Source organism: Dipodomys spectabilis, unplaced genomic scaffold (genome assembly GCF_019054845.1).
Source record: "Dipodomys spectabilis isolate Male_0828 unplaced genomic scaffold, ASM1905484v1 ptg000003l, whole genome shotgun sequence".
NCBI classification, from domain to species: domain Eukaryota; kingdom Metazoa; phylum Chordata; class Mammalia; order Rodentia; family Heteromyidae; genus Dipodomys; species Dipodomys spectabilis.
In genome coordinates, this window is record NW_024870680.1 from 2,942,616 (window position 1) to 2,968,740 (window position 26,125).

The following is a 26,125-nucleotide window of genomic DNA, read 5'->3' on the forward strand; positions in this document are numbered from 1 at the left end:
TATAAAGAAGATCCTAAATCAAGATGTATGATGAATCCTAAAATTAAAAGCAAACAAATGCTTTAAAGAGTACCTGAAACAAAATTTCCTAGTAAATTCTTAACTATGCTTTCTGCATGATCTGTCTTCACTACAGCTATAAATTAAAGCTATTACAAAAGCACATATACTGATAAAGTAACTAAAGGAGGCAGAATCATTTACCTAGAAAAACAATACAGTGGTTCATGCCTCTAATTCTAGCTACTCAGAAGGCTGATATCTAAGGATCCAGGTTTGAAACCAGCCTAGGAAGAAAATATCCCTGAGTTTCTTATCTTCAATTAACTCTTGAATTTAAAAAAAAAGCCAGAAGTAGAGCTGTGGCTCAAGTGGTAGAATGCTAGCCTTGAGCAAAAACACTTAGGGACAGCACCTATGTACTGAATTCAAACCAGAAGAGAAGGAAGGAGGGAGGAGGAAGAGGAAGAAGAAGAGGAAGAGGGGAGAGAAAGAAGGAGGAAGTGGGGGGGAGAGGGCAGGAGGGAAGAGGGAGAAGGAGGAGGAAGAAAGGAGAGAGGAGGAGGAGAAGAAAGAGAAAGAAGAGGAGGGGGGAGGGAAAGAAGAGAAGGATGCCCTCTAGACTGTACACAAAGAACCTTCTTTCAAAACATCCTCTTACTAAAATTCCTCTCAGAATCCATAGCATTGTTAAATACCTCCATGCCTGCATGGCTGGCAGGCCAGCTGGCTACAAACCAAAACAGAACCAGAGTTCTCTCTTCACACAGTCCCTCTCCTATCCCATGCCTTGCAGTATTCTTAGGATTCCATCCTGGGGTTTGGATGAAAACTTTCCATCACTTTGCATGAGATAACATATGTGAAAGAATACAAAATAACCTGTTAAGAGCTACATGAGGGCTGGGAAGGTGGCTCAGTGGTAGAGTGCTTGCCTTGCATGCATGAGGTCCTGGGTTCAATTCCTCAGCACCACGTAAGCATAGAAAAAGCCTGAAGTGGCACTGTGGCTCAAGTGGTAGAGCCTACTAGCCTTGAGCTGAAGAGCTGAGGGACAGCATTCAGGCCTCACAACCCACCAAAAAAAAAAAAAAAAGCTGTGTGAAAGTACTATAGTTTCATTATACATTTTGTTAACCTGAGTTTATAATGCCAAAAATGTTATTTTGATTTTTTTTTTTTTTTGTCGGTCGTGGGACTTGAACTCTGGGCCTGGGCGCTGTCCCTCAGCTCTTCAGCTCAAGGCGAGTGCTCTACCACTTGAGCTACAGCGCCACTTCCAGTTATTTTGATTTTTAAGTCAATTCAGACTTTAATCGTCACAGCCTTTAGAAAATACTTATAAAACCAAATTTTTCAAGTTCTATCTTTGAAAAACAAAAAAGACTGATATACTTTCTATTGAAAGAAGCCTCATTTCCTTTTTTTCCAGATTAGAATAAAAACACAAGTTGACTTGTTTAAACATCAAATTTGGCAATACCATTTCATTAATTATCTAACTTTCTGCAGTGAGATTTAATATGATTATTAATAAGTTAAATAAACATGTCTACAACTATCTGTATGGATAGGAAAATTTACTTCCAGGAATAGAACACTGCAACTGCAATGGCCCAGGCTCTGCATAATACAGTTACTCATTACAGACACAAGCCAGAGTTCTGAAAAACATGTAACTTTGTTTTGTTTGGTTGTAGTTATTTTTTGTAAATGGTTTCATTTGACCATTCACCAATTCTCTTTTGTTGAGTTATTCAAGCTAACATCTGCCAAGAACAAGAATTTGGTGATAGTACTTCTTTGGGGAGAAAAACAACCCCTTTTCCTCAGAAAACTGAAAGTGTTTATCTTGGCACTTAAACCTTGTATTGAGACTTCTGGAAAGTATTTTAAACTGTTGTTTTTAACCCAGACTTTGGGACTGAAACAGGAAAAGGCTCCATAGTTTTGCACCAAAACACATATTTATAGGGCAGATTTTCTTTGTACACCAAAAATACTAGGTTGGTGGCAACAATTTTCTGAATATAATTTCCTAGAACTATGTTACAAGTTGGATAATTATCAGACTATTGAACATATAATTTGTTTTTAAACTTCAAAAACTTCTTGTGACTAGAAAATGCTAAACCTTAAACATGTATATTATTAGGTTGTTTCCTTTAATTTATGCTATGAATTTTTTATTTAAATTTCATTGTAAAGGTGATGTACATAGGGGTTACAGTTACATATATCAGGTAGTGACTACATTATTCCCTCTCTTATTTTCTCCAACCCCCTCCTTTCCTACAAGTTATAAAGTTGATTTCCAACATAATGTCTAGTGAGTATCACTGTTGTATTGGTTCACCCTTTGTCCCAACTTTTCTGTGATTCCTCTTCCTTTCCCCAAATCAAATAAACTTACATACAAGATAAAGGGTACATGAATCAACAACAGTGACAAAAGGGAATAAACCAAAGGGGGGGAGAAGTAACTGCAAATTAAAAAAAAAAAAAAATCCCTTGCTTCCATTTCTTGGAAATAAGCATCATTTTACATGTTCATATCCACGTCGCTTTTGAGCCACTGTGATCCTCTGCTAAGAATATCCTAGACATATAAAAGCCTCGTCATTCTTGCTGTGACTGAATTCTGCCTAGATCCCTAAAAGTCAAGTGATGGAGTACTAAGAGACAGTGCCCATGGCCAGAATTCATACTCAGGACTAGCATCAAAAGAAAAAAAATGATTTAATGAATATATTGAGTGTTCTAAATGGGAATTAAATGGCATCATTAAAACATGGAGATTATAAGGAGGGAAGCCAGACCCTAGTGGCTCACGCCTGTCATCCTACCTACCCAGGAGGCTGAGATCTGAGGATCACGGTTCAAAACCAGCCCAGGGAAGGAAAGTCCATGAGACTCTTATCTGTAATAAACCACTAGAAAACCAGAAGTGGTGCTGTGGCTCAAGCGGTAGCATGCTGAGTGAAGAGCTGAGGGACAGAGCCCAAACCCAGAGTTCAAGCTCCATGACCAACCAAAAAAAAAAAAAAAAGGAGTGGACAAAAAAAAAAAAAAAAAAGCCCACAAATTCCCACAGACATTCTTATTAGCATTTGTATGCTCAGCCATCCTAACCCATTCTTCTCAGAGCCTCAGTGTGGATGCCAAGTACAATTCCAACACCTACAATATTAATATTTGCAAAGTATGTATAGTGTGCAGGTCACCTTCCTAGAAGGTTTACACAAAAGTCCACTATTAATTTTCTATGTAAATTGAAAATCAAGAGTGAAGAATATAAAAAATCAGGTCTATAGAAGATGAACATCAGAATTTGACAACTGGCATAATGAACTTTCCAAGATAAGCTACTCAAGAGAGTAGGAGGGGAAAACTCAATTGACTTCTTTTCTCTTCTCACAAAGCCATGAACTAGGGATTTATCTCTAACCATAAGGGGGTGAGGGGTACCACTCTTCAAGGACATTAGGGAAATACCTTAGTTTCATGGTTGAACACAAACTTCTAAGGGATACTATTCAGAGTATTAAAGTAAATACTGTACCATATTTAAAGAACAATAAAGCATACCTGAAGAAGAACATGTACATGGCTGCAGTAATGCAGAACAACAGCACCTACAAGGACAAAACACATTTCTTGAAGTACATCACTTACAAATAAACACTGAGATCACTTGTATGACTTATAATAGATAATATCCACTATTATTAAATCTTGTACCTGAAATAGAGGATGTACAAAGTAGTTTTATTTATTTGTTTATTAATTTATATTTGCTACCTTCCAAATAAAATATATCAGACTTGCTACCTTCTAAATAAAACATGTTAAGCTAATAATAAAAATAATCAGCCAGGCGAATGTGGCTCATGCCTGTAATCATAGCTATTCAGGAGGCTAAGATCTGAGAATCGTGGCTGAGATCTAAGAATCATGCTTCAAAGCCAACCCAGGCAGGAAAGTCTTGTGAGACTCTTATCTCTAATTAACCACCAGAAAAACAGAAGTGGCACAGCTCTCGCCTTGAGCTGAAGAGCTCAGGGACAGTGCCCAGGACCAGAGTTCAAGCCCCACGACCAACAAAAATAAATAACTAAATAATAATCAGATAGTTACAATATATACATATAAAATATGATTTCAAAAACAACTCATCAACTGCCCCACACCAACAGATACCCAAATACCCAGATACTCAAGTCTCTTATATAATATGACTCAGTATTGGCATGTATCTTATACGTGTTCTCCTGCATATCTGAGTCAACTCTAGATTATTTATAATAGCTGATACAACGTAAATGCTTTGTAAATAGTTGCTATGTTGTATTATTTAGGGGATTAATATCAAAAATATCTGTCAAGTGAGTAATTCTTTCTGAATATTTTTAATCAAAAGTTGGTTGAATCCATGGATATGGAATCCAATGATATAAAAAGTTGGGTATATAGTTTATGTATTAAGATGGATACTTTACATATAATACATATATACATATATACAAACAGTAACATATACACGCAATAAGTACAAATATAAATACACATACAAGTTAAGTAAATTTATGTAGAACAGAGCTCAAAAACAAGATGATTTTTTAAACTATTCTATCAGAATAACTGAAGCAGCAAGTAACTCTACAAGGATAACAGCTTTTCTATATTCAAGTGATAAAACGATAGCCGGTGAATTACTGTATCAAGGTGACTAGATTTCTTATGATGTAAAATACATTCTAACTAGCACCCAATTCTAATCTGTTAAAAAAAAAACCTCAAATAAATACTTCATCTTTTGTGAAATACAGACTATTTATTTTAAAATAGTTCTCCTAAAGTTAAGTATTATATCCAATAAGTATGGATTTAAGATGTTTCCATCAAAAGTATCATACTGAAGCAATCCACAATCCATATGGAAGCAATCCAGTCATGACAAAAGGCTTAGCTACAACAACATGGTAGATCTAACAAGGAAGTTGTGAAATGCACTATGTTAGTAGCAGTGAGAATTAAGCACAAACATTGTGAGAAATTGACTACAAGAATAACAAAAATGAAAACAGTGTGAAACAGAGTTCTGCTATTTCCAACACAAATAATCTCTAGTCAACCAGAGGAAAAGAGTAACAGTTTAGCTATTACAAATAAAGTGTGACAAGCTTGCCATCTTAATTAAACATAAGCATTAGGAACAGAAAACAAAGATACCAATTATGATTAAATGAATGTACAATGTGTGTATATTATATATATGAACTATATATAAAATGTGTAATTTGTTTGTTTAATATACTATATGCATACACACTGTTCTCCCTGTCTTCCTTTTCCCCTTCTCTACCCCTTCCTCTCATTGCCTTAAAAAGTATCCTGTACATAATACCTAAGGCTTACTACTGCACAGCTTTTAGAAACATAAAGCATACAGGATAACTTTTAGTTATTGAGCAATTATAACTTATAAATTAAAGCCCTAGTGAGTACGCTTACCTATTATCTATTAATTATCTATTAATTTCTTCATCAATTCCAGATCATAAAACTAAGTTTTTGATCTCCATATCTATCCCTCCCTATTGAGCAGTACTAGTTTCCCAAGTGTTCAGTGCTGAAAGCTTAAAAAAAAAAGTACTTTCTCATAGTCTCTACCTTCTCAAGAAAATTCATCTAGTCTTGAGAGAATCAAATTTTCACCATGATTTATCCTAATACCTTAAACATGTCTATGACAGTTATTAGATAACTATCTTTATGATTTGAATACATTTGAAACTGGGGAAAAGGGTAAGAGTTGTAAGTCAAGTGGTATAAGTCTGAGGCCTGAGCTCAAATCCCAGCACCTTCAAATAATTCTTGTTATGTGTGATTGGATTTTTTTCTGTGATTTGCCAAAGCCTTACCTATAAATTCAGATAATGAGATAGTGCTTACAAAAGTGTGAGGTACTTGACAAATGTTTTTTCTTTTGCTTCTCATAGAAGTGACTGAGACAAAAAAAAAAAGAAAAAAAGCCAAAAAAAAAAACTAGTGCAGAGACCTAAATCTAGATAGGAATTTTTTTTTAAGTGCACTCTTAAGTGATTCAAATCTCAAATACTTTGGCTCATCTTTTATACAGCAAAGAATCAAGACATGAAAATAGTAAAAAGAGGAGAATAAACCTGAAGGATATTAAAATACAACTAATAAATTCATTCCACAAACTACTTTGTGCCAAATACTTATGTAGCACTTACAATAGCAAACAATATGAAAAAAAAGCCTGTCCTCTTGAAACATATCTACTAGTCATAAAAGAGAGGGTATTGGGGAAAAATAACATGTCAGACCACGGTAAAAGTTTTAGAGGAAAATGAAGTAAAATAAGGAAACAGAAATGTAGGAGAGACAGGAAACTGTTTTCTTATACCAAGTAGCAAGGGAGGAAGACTGTTCACAGGGACTATGGACACAAATGAGCCAAGGAAACAAATCAATAGAGAACTGGAAGGATTATGGACTTTACCATAGAACTTATGGAAATAATCACAATGAAACCCAATTGTGCAATAAGAGAAAAAAGGAAGATGGGAACTGAGTGTACAATCCATTCAATAATATGTCAACTAAAACTACTAAAAAAAAATTTTCATTTTGCGCTAGTATGTTAACTTTCTATTATAGTGACAAATACCTGAAATAATCAACTCATAAGGAGGAATTTGGGCTCACAGCTTCAGGAGTTTCAGGGCATGGTCACATGTCCCTATTGCTTTGGGCTCAGTATACCATGGTGAGAGCATGTGGCAGAGGGATTTGGGGATCCAGGAAGTAGAGAAACAGGAAAAGGATGGTGTCCCACTATGGCCTGTAAGACACAGCCAGTTACCCAGCTGCCTCCCAACAGGCCTCACCTTAAATGGTTCCAGTACCTCATAATAATGACATAAAATTGTTGAACAAGTTTTTAACGCTTGGGACTTTGTAGAACAGCCAAGATTCAAACTACAACACTAAGAAGCATTTTTTCAGCATTTTTTAAGTCACTATGCTAGTTTATTAGTAATTCTGAGTTCAAAGAATACTTCCCCAAATAAATGTAAATCTTTAAATGGTCAAGAATAGTCTCTAGTTTACAAATTATAAAGTTCAAATGAACCTCAGAATAAACCATTATGCTTTTTTTTCTTCATATGAAGAGATGTCACCCAGAGTAAGCTGCATGCTTATTGGGCTGTTTCTTGCAATCCTTCATTAAATAAATATTGAAAAAGTTGTTCCTCTGTCATCTGCTAGATACAGAGGATATTTATACACACTTCTGATTCCAAGGAACTTACAGGTTGCTACTCCCCAGGTCAACACAGTAACTACTGAATACTTTCTGTTACTTAGATGCTTCAAAGCTTATTGAAATATAACTGGCATAAGCAATTTTGAAAATTCTGACATAAGTAAATACCTGTAATATAATTATCATAAAAGATTCATTTACAATACCCAGAAAAATATTTTCTAATTATTTACTTATTTAAATTTACTAATTCTAGATTTTGCTTACTTGGTGTTAAGTTTATTTTACTTTTCACAAATCAGGATCATTATATTTGAAGTTTATTACTTATAGACAACATGTATTATCTTTCTTTTAAAAAAAAATTTGGGGGGGGGGGGTCCGTTCATGGGGCCTGAACTCTGGACCTGGGCGCTGTCCCTCAGCTATTCAACTCAAGGCAAGCGCTCTACCACTTGAGCCACAGCATCACTTCCGGCTTTTTTCTTTTTGCTTATGTGGTGTTAAGGAATCAAACCCAAGGCCTCATGCATGCAAGGCAAGCGCTCTACCACTAAGCCACCTTCCCAGCCCTGTATTATCTTTCTTACTTTTCTCAGTCATAACAATCTCTAACTTAATTGAGATAAGAGCATCATTTGTATTTAATGTGGTTCATAGCATGCTTAGATTTAAATCTATCATCTTAGATTTTTTTCCTTTCTGTCTCTTGTTTATTTTGACTACTTTTTTCTGAATTAATTGTTTTAAGATACCATTGTCTGTGCTTTGATGGCTTGTTTTACTGAGTGTTTGGTTTATTGTTTGTTTTTTAGTCTTCACAGTACATATCTTTAATTTTGTTTATTTATTTATTTATTTGTCAGTCATGGGGCTTGAAGTCAGGGCTTTGAGGTCTTCAGCTAAAGGCTAGCACTTTACCACTTGCAGCACAGTGCCACTTCCAGTTTTCGGGTGGCTAATTAGAGATAAGTGTCTCACAGACTTTCCTGCCTGGGCTGGCTTTGAACTGTGATCTTCAGATCATAGCCTCCTGAATAGCTAGGATTACAGGCATGAGCAACCGGCACCCAGCAGTACACACCTTTAAATTGGTACAGCCAACATTACAATACTGTACTAATATATAAGAGCCTTCCTTATAAGAGCATATTTTATTTTCCTCCTAATCTTGTGCTAGCATTGTCATGCATGCTGTAAATTTGCTTATGTGTAGTTTCAACTAACTATTACATTTTAATCACTTTTTCTTAAAAATATATACCTGTTTATTTTTTCTCAGTTTCTTTTAAAAGATAAGGTTTTGTTGGGGCTGGGAAGGTGGCTTAGTGGTAGAGTGCTTGCCTTGCATGCATGAAGCCCTGGGTTCGATTCCTCAGCACCACATAAGCAGAAAAAGCCAGAAGTGGTGTTGTGGCTCAAGTAGTAGGGTGCTAGCCTTGAGCTGAGGAACTGAGGGACAGCACCCAGCCCCAGAGTTCAGGCCCCCATGACCAAAAAATAAAAAAATGAAAAAAAATAGAAGATAGTTTTGCTAAGTATAGAAGTCTAGGTTGTTTATGGACCATTTTCTTTCAGCAGTTTAAAGATGGCATTTGCCCTAGTATCTTTTTACAATTTGACTGTGATGTGCCTTGTCTGGTTTCCTGTGTGAGGGTTTCATGAAGCTTTTTGAGTCTGTGAGTTTATAGTTTCTATCAAATTTGAACAGTGTCAGCTGCTACTTCATCAAACATTTTCCCTGTATCTTTTCCTTTACCAACTCCAATCATGGAGTATGCCATCTGAAACTGTCCCACAACTTCCATATGTTCTCACTCTTCTGTAAAGAAAACTGTTTTTCTTTTTCCTCTGTGTGATTCATTTTGGATTCTTTCTATTGCTATATTCTGAACATTTTCTTCTAAATGATTTTATACCAGGTATAAACTGCCATTAAATAAAATTCTCATCTTACATGCTACAGTTTTCATCTCCATGGTAGAATGTAGATTTTTAGTCTTTAATCCATGTTACTATTTAAATTTTATAAACATACATGATTTATTACAATAATTCTTTTTAATATCCATGCTTGTTAATTCTAAGCTTTCTGTTAGTTCCTATTCAGTACTAACTTATTTATCACTCAATCACAGGCCAAATATTTATAAGGCACAAGGGTGATTCTTTACATGACATCAAATTTCCTGAATTTTACCTTTTTGGTAAAATAAAGGCTTTGTTCTAGTACATATTAAGTAACTTGGGGACACAGTAATCTTCTATGGATTTGCTTTTAAGATATTATAGGAGTGAGTACAGTAATGTTCACCTTAGGGCTAATTATTCTCCATTACTAAAGATAAAGTCTTAGCACACACTTCACCCATTGTTACATAATTCTTTGAGATTTTCCATCATCACTGGATAATAGGAACAAATACTGTTCCTACTCCTGTTTGAATGCCAAGCACTCAAGAATATCAAATCTTAATAATATGCTGAGTACTTTCCTCTCTGTGCTAGGTCCTCTGAACTCTGTCCAGTATGGTCTGCCTACACTCTCAGTTTTATTTTCTCAACTCAGAAAAGTCCAATGGGCATCATAAGAGTGATTTCTCTTTTCCTTGACTCATGGCTGGAAATTCTCTCCAGGCAGTGAGATACAGTGATAATAGGGCTCATTTGCTTCCGATAGTTCAGGGAACCCTTACCTTCAGTTTCTAATGTCTAGGCTCTTGCCAACTACTGTTACACAAATTTTGTCCATTATTTCAATGGCATAGTCATTTCTTTTGGTAGAGTAAATCCAGTCAGTGCTAATAAATCCTGATCAGAAGCAGAGTGTGGGTATTTAAATTAATGATAATATTAAAAAGCATGAAAATTCAGTTCCCCCATTTCCACTAGCCATATAGGATGTAACCAATAGCCCTGCCATTGAGGATGGAACAGGTGTAGTCCATCCTTACCACTGTAAAAGTCCTAATGGACATCACTAGCCAGTGAATGACATTTTTACTGTGTTTATGGCAATAAAACTCTGCATATTTTAATCAGGTTGTAAACTATGCATATGTACATAATTATGTATAATATTCTTTGCTTAGACTTTATTCAAAATCACTAGAATATCACTTTAAACTATTTCTCTAAAACATACTGCCCACAATATACACCATGAGAATTAAATGCTACCACATCAAATACAGAAGCTTCACGGTGACTAATAAATCACAGACAATTAATAAATGTCAAATATTGGCAAGACATAATTCCTCTGTAATTCCCAACAGCCTCACAACTATTGCACAATGTACTTGAACAGGGTAAGTAATTTTAAATGATTTTGGTATGGATGAGATTAGATGGGGTGAGATCAATGGAAGCAGTGAGTGACATTGACCAAGATGCAAGGTACTGACTTGTTGGGTTAAAATACTTTGTACAACTACTTAAAATTAAAATTTAAAAACATTTTTTAATTTAAAAAGTTTGTCCCAGGAAATGAAAACAAGAGGTTTCTTCTTTTCTCTGTTTTGTTTTACTTTTTTAAATTGTTTGTTAATTTATATGTCATTGAGAACATAAAAGGGGACAGAAATGGAAAGACAAAGGGTAAACATGGAATAATGGTACTCACTGGACATTACACTGAAAATAAACTATACAACTTGTGGGTGGGGATAGGAAGGAAAAACTGGAGAGAGTGAGGGAAAGGGTGCCATTGCCCAAAAAGAAGGTGGTGGCTTATGCCTGCAATCTTAGATACTCAGGAAGCTACTAGCTGAGGATCTCAATTCAAAGCCAGCAGGAAATCCCTGAGATGCTTATCTCCAATTGACCACCAGAAAACCAGAAGTGGTACTGTGGCTCAATGTGGTAGAGCACTAGCCTTAGGCTGAAGAGCTCAGGGATGCACAAAGGCACCATATTCAAGTACCACAAGAGACAAAAAGAAAAAGGACTTATGTAACTGTAACCTCTTTGTAAAAATTACCTTTATAATAACAATAAATATTTTTTTAATTTTTGTCACTAGGAATAGTGGCCCATGCCTATAAGCCCAGATATTTAACAGAGATGGAAAGGGATCATTTTTTTGTTTTGTTTTGTTTTTTTTTGTCCAGTTGTGGGGCCTGAAGTCTGGGCCTGGGCACTGTCCCTCAGCTCTTCAGCTCAAGGCTAGCGCTCTACCACTTGAGCCACAGCACCACTTCGGGCTTTTTTTTTATGTGGTGCTGAGGAATCGAACCCAGGGCCTCAGGCATGCAAGGCAAGTGCTCTACCATTGAGCCACCTTCCCAGCCCCAAGGGATCATTTTTTTGAAGCCAACCTGGACTAAAATCTGGCCAGACCCTTTATCTCTATCCAAAACTGTCATCCCAGCTACATGGGAAATGTAAACAGGTGAATCAAGGTACAGGCTAGCAGGGGCAAAAAGGTGAGACCTTATTTTTTTAAAAGACTAAGTCAATAAAGGCTGAGTATGTGGCTCCAGTACTAAGGCATGTGCCTGACTTAATTCACTGAAAAGATTTCTAGTTGAATCCATGTTATTCTAAAGCATGGGATTATAGCCAGGCATGTTAGCACATGTCTATAATCCAGAATACTTGGATTAGTATGAAAGATCTGTGTTTAAGTATAACCCTGGCAAAACCAAAACTGTATTTGAAAAATAAATAAACTAAGAAAAAAAATTTGAAGGTCCAAGGACATGACTCAAGTGGTAGAATGCTTACCTAGTAGGATTAGTACAATTAGTATAATAATTAGTATAATAATAATTAGTATAACTCCCAGTACTGCCCACCACCAACAAAACACTTCATTCTCTTTTCAGATTGAATAGTATCCCAACGCATGTATGTATCATATTTTCTTTATCCATTTATCAGTTGACAGACACTTAGGTTGTTCTATACTTTGGCTATTGTGGAAGGTATAGCAATAAACATGGAAATACAGATCTCTGACCAATAATTTCATTTCCTTTGGCTATGATACCAGGCATGGGATTGCTGGATTAAATGCTAGTTATATTTTAACATTTTGAGGACTGCCATATTGTTTTCTATAATGACTGTACAATGCACATTCCCACCAACATGTTTCCTTTTCTCTACATTTCAGCCAGAGCTCACTGCTCACTATCTGTTGTCTTTTTGATAATATCCATTCTTATGGAATGAGGTGAAAATGATGTTATTAATTTTGACAAAAGTATTTCCAAATTTCTCTCCTAGAAGGCTATGGCAATAAATACTCCCCAAAGAGTTTATAAAGGCAGGTACTTCCTATTTCTTTATGCATATAACAACTGTGTTTAAAAAAATTGTCTCATCATTGCCAATCTGATGGGTTAAAGAAATAATATCTCATGTTATACTTTTCTTCCAGTAAGGCTTAATCTTCCCATGTTTATTTTGCATTACTGAGAATTGAAGCCTTACAGCTGCAAGGTAAACATCTACCTCTAAATTCCATCCCCAACCCCAACCTTCAATTTATTTTTTTGATTTGTTGAACTGATTTGTCATATCCTTAGCCCATTTTGACGGGGCAAAGGAACCATTCTTGTCTTTTGAAATGGAATATACGTCTATTCAAATATGGGATTAATTTCAATATTATTACCAAAAATTGAGTGGTTAAATAAAAGTGATATCATGATGCATTGAGACAAAGGAGCAGCAAGGAAAGTGAAGTCCCTGAGGCTGAGGAGCACTGCTCAGGAGGGCCAGAGTTAAACACAACTTCCAATTACCTGCAGGAAAGTTACTGATGCTTTCATGACAGGCCATGCAGAATCCTATAGAAGTGATGCCCCCCAATAAAGACCTAGCAAAGGAGTCACACTAGATGAACACTTCAGAATCATGAAAATAACCACAAATATGTAGAAATGGAATTATGCCCAAACTAGTAGAGAAAGCTGGTGTTGTCATTTATGCTCAAAACAGTTAAAACATACATGCAAGTGTCATTTTAAAGTCTATTAAAGATTGATGGTCTATTTAACTACTTCCTACCTCAGCATTCCTGTGCTGTTCTTTTTTTTTTTTTTTGTCGGTCGTGGGGCTTGAACTCTGGGCCTGGGCGTTGTCCCTCAGCTCTTCAACTCAAGGCGAGCGCTCTACCACTTGAGCTACAGCGCCACTCCTGTGCTGTTCTTTAACATACTCAGTTCAATAATTTTGTCTCTGGTCATAATGGACAGGACTACTCCTAATATGTTCAACTCCCTTCCCCACCCTGCACTACTTAATCACATAGCTTTATTCTCAACTGAGATCCTATCTCTTCAATTATGCAAAGTCCCACACTCAACTTTCTTTTCTGGAGAAAAGGCAATAGAGTTCTGCTTGCTCATATATACTTAATTTATATTTTGTTATATATGAATCCACTCATCCAACAACACAGGAAGTAGCTTTGTATCTTTCTAATACTTTAGTACTCAGCAAGTGAAAGCAAAGGTATAGATGCTGGTTGGCTCTTGATTTTTGGACTCCTAATGATCTGGAAGTGAAACACAACAGGCAAGGAATCACAATTTCTTAATTCACTGTAAACATGGAGAGTTTAAAGCATTTAGACCCTCCACCAAAGACCAGAGTACTCCATTCCTACCTCTACTAGGACCAAGAAAGGAAATACAGTTAATTAAAATGCAACTAATGACCAAGATAGTCAGCTGTTTCTTTGATTCCACCCATTCATATTCCTCTATTTCATCATCACCTAATGGGACATCATAATCTATTAATGCAACTAAAAACAAATGAGAGCAGGGTGCTGTTAGCTCACACCTGTAATCCTAGCTACTAAGAAGGCTAAGAGCCAAGGATCGTGGTTCAAAGCCAGTCCAGGCAGAAGAGTCTATGAGACTCTTGTCTCTAATTAACCAACAAGAAGTCAGATGTGAAGTTTCGGCTCTTTGGTAAAGCATGAGCCTTGACAAAAAAAATCTCAGGTACAAAGGACTAATGGAATAGGACTGAAGACCAAGAAATGAACCCACAGACCTACAGCCACCTAATCTTCAATAAGGGAGCTGAAAAAAAAACAGATTGGAAGAAAACAGCCTCTTCAGTAAACGATGGTGGCAAATTTGTTAAACACCTACAGAAAACTAAAGCTAGATCCTTATATATCACCCTGCACCAGCAACAACTCCAAATGGATCAAAGACTTGAGTCAAAGTAGACACCCTGAAAACATTACAAGAAGGAATAGGAGAAAGCCTAGGGCTCCTTTGCACAGGCAGAAATTTTCCTTAAAAAGATCCAGAAATACAAAAAAATCAAAGAAAGGTTGGACAAATGGGATTGCATGAAGCTGCAGAGTTTCTGCATGGCAAAGGATATAGCTAGCAAGATCAACAGAAAGCCTATGGATTGGGAGAAGATCTTCACTAGCCAAACAATAGACAAGGGTCTCATGTCTAAAATATACTTAGAACTAAAAAAATTAAATCTCCTAACAACAAATCCTCAAAGAAACAACTGCCCAATAAATAAGTGGGCTAAAGACTAAAAGAGAAACTTCTCTGAAGAGGAAATAAGAATGGCCAATAGACACATGGAGAAATGCTCAACCTCTCTAGCCATAAAAGGAATGCAAATCAAAACAACATTGAGATACCACCTCACCCCAGTCAGAATGGCTAAAATCAAGAAATCTAATAACAACAGATGCAGGAGGGGATGTGGACAGAAGGGAACCCTACTACATTGTTGGTGGGAGTATAAACATGTTCCACTTTGGAAAGCAGTATGGAGATTCCTCAAAAGACTCCACATAGAGCTCCCCTATGACCCAGTAATCCCACTTTGGGCATTTACTCAAACGATTACAAACAAGGCTTTGCTAAAGCTACCAGCACAACTATGTTTATTGCAGCATTATTTACCATAGCTAAGATATGGAACCAACCCAGATGCCCCTCAGTAGATGAATGGATCAAGAAAATGTGATATATAGACACTGGGAGGAAGATGGCAGAGGAGAAGCTGGAAACTAAACAAGCTCTCACATAGAAAGCAGTTTTAGTGTTCCAGTGAACAATCCTAGCCTAGAGAATCACACCATCACAGTACAGAGAGTTTGGCCAGAGAGGGAAAATCCAGACAAGGAGACAGAACTGAGCACTTACCAGTAGCTGAGGCTGTGGCCACTGCAGTGGAAGCCGCAGCGGCCCTAGCCGCCATAACTACAACACAGGGAGTCTGGGACAAAGGCTCCAGATGCAGCAGGTGAGCGGATTCTACTCAACACCAGCAAGAACTGACAAGGAGCAGATATCTTCATCCTGCATATCACAGACCAGAGACAACACAGGAACCAACACTGGGGCGTGAGTAGAAGCCTGACAAACTCGCTCCTTCTCAGGGAGCAGAGGAGGGAAGGCTGCCCCTCCCCTACCACCAGAGATCTCCATCTTTGATACTGACAAAGGCCCAGCTGAGCAGCTAGCTCCAACTCAGGCCTTGAAAGAAAACAAAAGAGTCATTTAGCAGATCACAGGAACCTGACCTGACCTGCCAGGCTCAGCTTCACCCAGGGAAAAGTCACCTCCGCCCAGGCAGAGGCAGCTCGACCCCCGCCCCCCCAGGAGTGACTTTCTTCACTGGGTAAACAGAGCTAGAGGCTGCCCATCCCTACAGCAGCCTAGACAATCAAGTGAAATTCAGTAAACATAAACCCTGAGAATGGCTCCAGGCTGGGCTCTGTGAGTATCTCAGGAGCTAGTCCCTCAGGGAAAAGCTACTGTTTGCTGAAAGGCCTCAACCCTACCCAGAATCTAGCCTCATCAGAGCATCTCCAAACTAGAGGAAACAGCCATCTCCATCTTCTGTGATACTCAAAGCAGATCTCCCTCCCACTGAACTAGCCTGGGAAGAGGATCATAAAATCCTGAGTAAGGCAGAGCATTATTCTGCCTGCTCAAACAAACTGACTTAAGAAACCAATCAAGCCACAGGAAAACCAAACACCACAAGCAGACCAGAGACTACAGGAAAAGACTGGTTACAGACACAAGGGAGATACAGGATCTTCCAATTCCACAACTCTCCCCCCCCCAAAAAAAAAAAAACAAGAACTCTTTTTTGTAGCATTTTTAAATTTTTATATTTTTTTATTGTTTTCTATTAATATTTTTTCTCTCTTTTTCTATTAATCTTTTTTTCTCTCTTTTTTCCTCTGATCATTTTTATTTTTTTGGTGTGTGTGTGTGTGTGTGTGTGTGTGTGTGTGTGTGTGTGTGTGTGTGTGTGTGTTGTAAATCTCTTTTGACCTGTTGGTCCCTTTCTATTTTTATTTTTTTATTCTTTTTTTTTCCTCTTTCTTTTTTTTTTGTGTGACTTAATTGCTGTTCTGCTCATCCCCATATATAAACCCATCATCGGTTATTAGGCTTTATCCCCCATTGTATATGAACTTAATCCAGAAATTTATTACTTAATTCACAACTTCTTAAGCTTAACTTCTTTAATAGCAGTATTATATCTTTATTCCTATATAATTTTCAAGTAACTAACTTTAAGAATTGTTATTTTTTAGTTTTTCATCTCACCTTTCTATCCCTCCCTTACTCTCATTCTATCCTCTCAATACCATTTTTTTAAACTTACAAATTTTTAAGTGTTTTAATTTTTAAATTTAAATTTTTGTTCTTCCATTTTTTTTGTTTTTTTTAAATCTCTCTCCTATCATTCTGTCCAATCCATTTCCCTCTGTGAGATTAAGACTTGGTTAAATTCACTCTCCTTTTACCTCTCCACATCCCTCTAACCCTATTTTTCCCCACATTTCTCCCTGAATCTAATAATTTCTGATTTGCCAAATTCTTCTTTGCTGTTCTTAGCCCATTAATCCCTAGTTGTTTGATGTTGAATAGATTGTATCTGTTGAACTAGATTGTATAACTACAGGACTTTAGTTGATGCTTGCCTTAAAATAGTGTTCTAGCACAAAATTGGTGTTACTTTCATACCAAATGGGGCAGAACAAGCTGGAAAAACACAAAAAAAATGGCAAGTCCGGGTATCTAAACTCCCACTCATGGTAACAGAAGACTTAATGAATAATCCAGAGGAGAGTTCCAAAAAAGCTCTACAAAAAGTACAGGTAAAAATGGTGATTGAAAACCTGCTAAGGACTCACTGCAAGCGTGATAGGGAGAGAGAGGAGGCAAATCAAAGATTAATACAGGAATCTCGTGAGCGAGAGGAAGCTACTCAAAGATTTATATAGTACTTGCGTGAGCAGGTTGAGAACAGTCAAAGAGAAATAAAGGAATTGCATGAACAGGCTGAGCACAGTCAAAAAGAAAGACAGGAATTGTGTGAGCAGGCTGAGAATAGTCAAAGAGAACTACAGGAATTGCGTGAACATGAGGAAGCTAATCAAAGAGTAATACAGGATTTGCGAGAGTGGGATGAGAACAGACAAAGATCAATAGAGGCATTCATAGAATCCATAAACAGACAGCTGAAAGAAGTCAGGGAAACCACAAATGGAATGCTGAATGGAGCCTGACAAAAGGAATGGGAATCCAAGGAAACCATAACCAATCAACTAAGTGATTTGAGAATAAACACTGAACACCAAATTAAGGAAGTAAAGGAGTTCATACAAGATCTAAAACAAAGCTCCAACAAAGAATTTGAAGCCATCAAAGCCGACCAATTATAAGGAAAAGAAATAAAAAAGCAAAGTAGAAAGTCTTGACAGTAGGTTAGACCATGCAGAAGATCGAATCTCAGGAATTGAACACAGACTAGATATTACAGAGAAAGAACATGGAACTACCCAAGACAAATCCAAGAAATATGATAGATCTAGACAACATTTGGAAGACACTATCAGAAACCCTAATGAGGATAATGGGTGTTGAGGAGCACCTAGAGACAGAAGTTAATGGTCTAAGAAATTTGTTTAACAGGATCCCAGCAGAGAACTTCCCAAACATACAAAAAGATAGGCCTATTCAGATACAAGAAGCTTTTAGAACCCCAAATAGACCAGACCACAACAGGATATCCCACTGTCACATTATAATCCACACAGTATCAATTCAGACCAAAGAAAAGATCCTTAAAGCTGTCAAGGAGAAAAGAGCAATCACCTATAGAGCGAAACCAATTAGAATCACCTCAGATTTCTCAGCAGAGATAATTAAAGCAAGAATGATATGCCATGCCCTAAAGACAAACAACTATCAACCAAGAATACTGTACCCAGCTAAACTCTTCTTTATAACCTAAAGACAAATAAAAACCTTCTATAGCAAAGAAAAACTGAAACAATATATCTCCACCAAAACAGCCCTACAAAAGATTCTTAAAGATGTCCTACACATAGAAAACGAACAAGACCACAATAAAAGCCAGGAAACCACACCCAAGAATCCAAGAACCATAGGAAGAACCCAGTTGCCTCAGCCCCCAAGAAGGTGGATAACATGGCAGAACTCCCAAACACCTCTCAGCCCTAACTCTCAACATAAACTGACTTAACTCCCCAATTAAGCAACATAGACTACTTGGATTAAAAAGCAAGATCCTTCGATCTGTTGCTTTCAGGAGTCACATCTTGCCCATAAAAACACATTTTGAAAGTGAACGGCTGGAATAAAATTTACCAAGCAAATGGCCCCATAAACAGGCAGGAGTTGGAATACTAATATCAGATAAAATAGACTTCAAATTAAAATTAGTGAGAAGAGATAAAAAAGGTCGCTACATACAAATTAAAGGATCTCTCCTTCAGGAGAACATTACAATTCTAAATCTCTATTCGCCAAACAACAGAGCACCCAAATTTATCCAAAAAACACTGCTTTCCCTCAAATCTCACATAGATCCAAAGACAATTGTTGGGGACTTTAACACACAACTATCCCCACTAGATAGATCAACTCGGCAAAAACTCAACAGAGAAACCACAGATCTAAACAACTGCATAGATCAACTAGATTTAACAGACATCTACCGAATATTTCACCTAGCAACATCAGAATACATGTTTTACTCAGCAGCACATGGAACATTTTCCAAAATAGATCACATTTTAGGTAACAAAGCAAACTTGTCCAAATTCAGAAACATTGAAGTTATTCCTTGCATTCTCTCAGACCAGAAGGGAATAAAATCAGAATTCAACACCAAAAGCCACCAAAGAAAGTCATTTAACATGTGGAGGCTGAACAATACACTGTTGAATCACCAGTGGGTCATGGAAGAGATTAGAAAGGAAATTCAAATGTTTATGATATTCAACAAAAATGAACACACAAATTACCAGCTCCTCTGGGACACAGCAAAGGCAGTACTTAGGGGCAAGTTTATATTTCTGAGTTCCTACATCAACAAATTGGAGAGATCTGAACCAACAATATAATGAGACATCTGAACCACCTTGAAAAAGAGCAGCAAGATAAACCCCAATCTAGTAGACAGACAGAAATAATTAAAATTAAATAAGAATTAAATTAATTAAAATTCAAAAATTAACAAAATTAACAAAAATTAACAAAATTGATAGAACCTTAGCAAATCTTATCAGAAAAAGAAGAGAACACACCCAAACAAATAAACTCAGAGATTAGACTGGAAACATCACCACAGAAACAACCAAAATTCAGAACATTATAAGGGAATACTTCTCAAAACTTTATGGTAATAGTTTGAGAACTTGGCAGAAATGGACCTTTTCCTAGCAAATATTGACATGGCGAAACTAAACCAAGATGAAATAAACCATCTTAACAGGCCCAAATCAAGCACTGAAATAGAAACAGCAATAAGAGACCTCCCATCTAAGAAAAGCCCAGGACCAGATGTATTAACAGCAGAATTCCACAAGGCTTTCAAAGCAAAGCTGACATCAATACTCCTTCAACTCTTCAATGATATTGAAAAAGGAAGTTCACTACCGATCTCATTCTATGAAGCCATCATAACCCTCATCCCAAAACCAGGCAGGGAATCATCAAAGAAAGAGAACTATACACCCATTTCTTTGATGAACATTGCTGCAAAACTTCTCAACAAAATTTTGGCCAATGGACTTCAACAATTCTTCCAAAAAATCATACACTGCGATCAAACAGGATTCATTTCAGGGATGCAAAGCTGGTTCAATATACGCAAATCAATTAATATAATTCATCACATCAACAAGGGCAAGGATAAGAAGCACATGGTTATCTCAACAGATGCAGAAAAAGCATTTGACAAGGTCCAACACCCCTTTATGATGAAGGTACTGGAAAAACTAGGAATCCAGGGAATATTCCTCAATACAATAAAGGCTGTATATGACAAACCTATGGCCAGCATTATACTTAATGGTGAAAAATGAAAGTCATTTCGTCTAAACTCAGTAATGAGACAAGGATGTCCACGCTCTCCACTTCTCTTCAATTTAGTATTAGAATACCTAGCTACAGCAATAAGACAAGATGCAAACATAAAAGGAATCCAAATAGGGAAAAATGAAGTAAAACTCTTCCTCTTTACAGATGACATGATCTTGTATTTAAAGAATCCCAGGGACTCCACTCCCAAATTACTCAAGCTGATTCAAAACTTTGGCAAAGTAACAAAATATAAAATTAACCCTCAAAAATCAATGGCTTTTCTGTACGCCAACAATGAGAAAAGCATGGCTGAAAGCAAGAAAGCAACTCCATTCATAACAGCCACAAAAAAAAAATAAAATACCTAGGAATTAACTTAACCAAAGACGTGAAGGACCTTGATGATGAAAACTTTGAAAACCTGAAAAAGGAAATCAAAACAGAACTTAGAAAGTGGCAAAAACCTTCCATGCTCCTGGATTGGAAGGATCAACATCGTGAAAACGGTAATACTTCCTAAGGTTATCTACAAATTCAATGCGATACCTATCAACATTCCAACCTCATTCTGCAAGGAAATAGAAGAGGCAACCCAAAAATTCATATGGAACAATAAAAGACCCTGAATAGTAAAAACAATCCCTAACAGAAAGAACAGTGTTGGAGGAATATCAATACCAAATTTCAAACTCTACTACAAAGCCATAGTAATCAAAACAGCTTGGTACTGGCACAAGAACAGACCTCAGGACCAATGGAATAGAATTGAAAATCCAGATATGAACTCACAGACCTATAGCCATCTAATCTTTAATAAGGGAGCTAAAAAAATGGAATGGAAAAAAGACAGCCTCTTCAGTAAATGGTGCTGGCAAAATTGGTTAGCTACTTGTAGAAAACTAAAGTTAGATCCTTATATATTTGTATGTCCCTCCCCCACAGTATAACCCCTGCTTTCACTGTATTTGATGCGGTATAATTTGTGGAGGGGAAGGAGAAAAACAAATCGTTTTACTAGGGATATAGGTGGACCCATTGCAACAATGAGATGTACAAGTCGTTATGTCGAAAACAAACTTTACAACTTTGGTGGGGGGTGGTGGGGAGGATTGGGTCGGTGGTGGGGGGTGGATGGGGAGAAGGGATCTGAAGGGGAAACAAAGGAGGAGGCTACAATGCTTGATAAGAAATGTACTCATTATCTTGCCCATGTAATTGTAACCCCTCTGTACAGTATTTTCACAATTAAAAAAAAAGAAAAAAATTCAATCCCCCAACAACAAATCCTCAAAGAAATAACTGCCCAATTAATAAGTGGGCTAAAGACTTAAAGAGAAACTTCTCTGAAGAGGAAAGAAGGATGGTCAATAGACATATGAAGAAATGCTCAACTTCCCTAGCCATAAAAGAAATGCACATCAAAACAACATTGAGATATCACCTCACCCCAGTTAGAATGGCTATAATCAAGAGCTCTAGTAACAACAGATGCTGGAGGGGATGTGGACAGAAGGGAACCCTACTTCATTGTTGGTGGGAATGTAAACTTGTTCAACCACTTTGGAAAGCAGTATGGAGGTTCCTCAAAAGACTCTACACAGAGCTTCCCTATGACCTAGCAATCCCACTTTGGGGCATTTATCCAAATGATCACAGACAAGACCACACTAAAGCTACTAGCACAGTTATGTTTATTGCAGCATTATTTAGCACAGCTAAGATATGGAATCAACCCAGATGCCCCTCAGTAGATGAATGGATCAAGAAAATGTGGTATATATACACAATAGAATTCTATGCCTCCATCAGAAAGAATGACATTGCCCTATTTGTTAGGAAATGCAAAGACTTGGAAAAAATTATATTAAGTGAAGTAAGCCAGGCCCAAAGAAACATAGGTCCCATGGTTTCCCTTATTTGCAATTACTAGTATATGTGTCTGAGTCAAGCAGAAACGATCAGATAAGCTGACGTTAGGCAAAATGAACTCCAAGATAGTAGTCAAATTTTTTTTCTTTCTTGTGATTGTTTCTAATATATTTATTTATAAGATGATTTTTTTGTTGCTTTGTATGTCCCTCCCCCACGGTATATACTCCAGTATTTGATGTTGGTATAATTTGTGGAGAAGGGACCCATTGCAACAATGAGATGTACAATAGTTAGGTCGAAAAATGAATGATACAACTTTGGACCAGCAATGGGGGGAGGGGAAGGGGAGGAAGAGGGGGGAGTGGGAAGGGATAGGAAGGGGAAACAAAGGAGGAGGCAACAATGCTTGATAAGAAATGTACTCCTTACCTTGCCCATGTATTTGTAACACCTGTGGATGGCATTTTCACAAAAAAAAGAGAGAGAGAGAGAGAGAGAGAGAGAGAGAGAGAGAGAGAGAAATGAAGAGGAGATGTGGAGAATTCAGTCAAGAATCCAATGTCTCAGGGATGGTAAGGGGAAACAAAGAAGGAGACAATACGAAATATACTCATTACCTTGCTCATGTAATTGTAACCCCTCTGTAAGGTATTTTCACAATAAGAAAACTTATTTTAAATACCCCAATGTCTAGCCTACCAAGTAAGAAGAATGGGGGAAGAGGTGGGTAGGGGAGTTGTGGGTGAGAATGTTGAAAGGGGTGACATTGATCAAGATATAATGTACTCATAAATGGTTTTTTTAAATGATAACAACTACTTAATAATGACAAAATGAAAATTTTAAAAAATAAAATGTGATATATATATATATATATACATAAACATACATACACAATGGAATTATATGCCTCCATCAGAAAGAATGACACCACGCCATTTGTTAGGAAATAGAAAGACGTCGGAAAAATTATATTAAGTGAAGTAAGCCAGGCCCAAAGAAACACAGGTCCCTTCGTTTCCCTTATTTGCAATAACTAGCATAAGTCTAAGACAAGCAGAAAAGGTCAAAAACTATGTACATATGACCATATAGGATGTTGTTAAGTGAAATGAGCCCCAAGATAGGGACGCAAGAGGTTTTATCTTTGTTGCTGTTGTTTTTAATGTACTTATAATGTACTATGGGATTCTTTTTTGTGTCTTTTGTACGTTCTTCTCCCATGTATAATCCATTTTCACAGTAATTGATGCCGATGCCCTGCATTTTGTATACACATTTTTCTAATTTGGGGAGGGGAAGGGAAATAACAAAATGCTGAAATAAGGATACAGGTTGACCCATTATAACAATGAGATGTACAAGACACTATGTTGAAAATGAACTTCATAGCTTGCGGGGAGTGAGCAGTTGGGGAGGGAAGGGATGGTAGGGAAAAACAAAGGAGGCAGTAACTGCTCCATAGGAAATGTACTCATTACTCATGTAACTGTAACCCCTCTGTACAGTATTTTTACAATAAAAACCATATTTTAAAAAAATCTTAGGTATAGCACCCAGGGCATAAGTTCATTTTTTTCCATACAAGAAAAAAAGAAGCCAGATGGCTCACACCTGTAATCCTAACTACTCAGGAGGCTGAGAGCTGAGGATCATGGTTCAAAGCCAGCCCAGGCAGGAAAGTATGTGAGACTCTTATCTCCAATAAACCACTAGAAAACCAGAAGTGGTGCTATGGCTCAAGCGGTAGAGTGCTTGCCTTGAGCTGAAGAGCACAGGGGCAGCGCCCAAGCCCAGTGTTCAAGCCCTGCGACGAACCAAAAAAAAAAAAGAATTAGAGCTTTTACAAGTTTCACTTGATAATGAAATACCTGCTAATATCCTGTATGCAGAAAATAAAATAGTAAGCTAAAATCTCTATGTAAGAGAGCACATTATTTATGTAACTAACCAGATTTCAGAAAAGTAAAAACAAAAATATTCTATAATCCTCAAAACTTCTATAAAATTATTATTGTATTAACTTTCTAAAATGACTAATTCAGATATTACAAACAAATGCTAAATACCTGTCTTGTTTATGGATGTAGTGAGATTAGAGGATTCAAGGCCTGAACCAGTTTAGCTGTGGGTTCACCAAACATGATTAACAGTGGCAAACATGTTACTTTCTCAACTCAGAAAAAAATTTCAACTCCCACATGTCACTCTGCACGTTAAAGAGACAGAGGTGAAAAGTTCTGCCTTAACTCAGGACAAACTTACAGCTGAGAAAATATTGTGTTTTCAGTGGGGCAAAGTAGACAGCTCACTGTAGCACAGCCTCCTTGTTATAAATAGACAATTTGTAGTAATTTCATTATTTTCCCCCAAAGGGAGGTATTCCCATTAACCTCAAGCAAGAATAAGAAACAGACTTGAGGTGATAGGATTTTCCCTCAGAGACATTACATAAATAAAATAGAGCTTCCAGATTACTTTAGAAAGGTCACAGCAGGGCCATCTACAGTATAGCAAAGCTGCTTCTTACCATCTGATAAATGTAGAAATGGAGGCTATTAGCTAATGTGGTCAGTAAAACACCACAACTCACTACTTCACCAAACCACACTCTCCTGCAAACAAAGGCTAACAGCCCTGCTACAGCTGAGCTCACATTTTTTATGTCCACTGAGAGTCAATTTATTCTAGATACATAACCCAAGAGAAAACAGCCAACAAATAGGAGGATACAGAAACTCATTAATGTTGTTTGAAACACAGAATATGGGTAGGTTCCTCAGGTATGGAATGCCACTTCTCCCAATAGTGGGCCCTGGGCCTACAATCAAGCCATCTGCCAGTTCCCTAGGTATCAGCTCATTCCAGACATCATGTAAGAAAATCCCTCCTTCATTAGGCATGGTATTGCTCATATCTGGTTGCTTCTCACCATTTCTGTCCAGCTGTGGATTCCTCTCTTCCTACTCACTTCTCACTGATTAACATTTCTTCAAGCAGGAAAGGTCATGAACTGATGTTTTTCCCTAAAGAACATTCAGATGAGTCTTAGAAAACATTAGATTGTGGTTGAATTCTTGTCTAGAGGAACTATAGAAATGCTTCTCAGCTCCATTTCTTTGAAGAACCTAGCTATTCAGTGCTATCTTCCAACATAAACCAACAAACAGGGTTGTCTTCCAGCTTCTGTGCTATCAGTGAAAGGTCAAGGCCCAGGCTGTGCTGAATAACCTTAAAATTTTTTCATTTTAAAATAGTAATAGAATAAATGTAGACTGTCTAGATTATACTCCAAAATAATGACTTGAAAAATGTCAGATGCAATATATATAGAGATATATATAGATATAGATAGATAGATAGATAGATAGATAGATAGATAGATAGATAGATAGAGAGATATATATACATCTTAGGGTTAGAATCAAACACATTCATTTTATTTAGTCATACAAACCACAGATTTGGTTACATCTCTCACACAGACTCTGTGTGTGTGTCTGTGTGTCTGTGGGTGTGTGTACACACTGCTCTTAGAGCTTGAACTCAGGCCTGCACACTGTCCCTGACCTTTTTAGCTCAGAGCTAACCAGCATTCTTC

The 26,125-nt window shown here is 37.1% G+C and overlaps 1 protein-coding gene across 1 annotated transcript in view; it reads right to left on the bottom strand.

Moving 5' to 3' along the window:
* Nucleotides 1-26,125, bottom strand: part of Tmem135 (transmembrane protein 135) — a 229,025-nt gene that overhangs the window by 73,262 nt on the left and 129,638 nt on the right. The window contains exon 6 of the mRNA XM_042687831.1: nt 3,589-3,635. Coding sequence (XP_042543765.1) covers nt 3,589-3,635 — 47 coding nt within the window. The remainder of the gene's footprint in view (nt 1-3,588; nt 3,636-26,125) is intronic.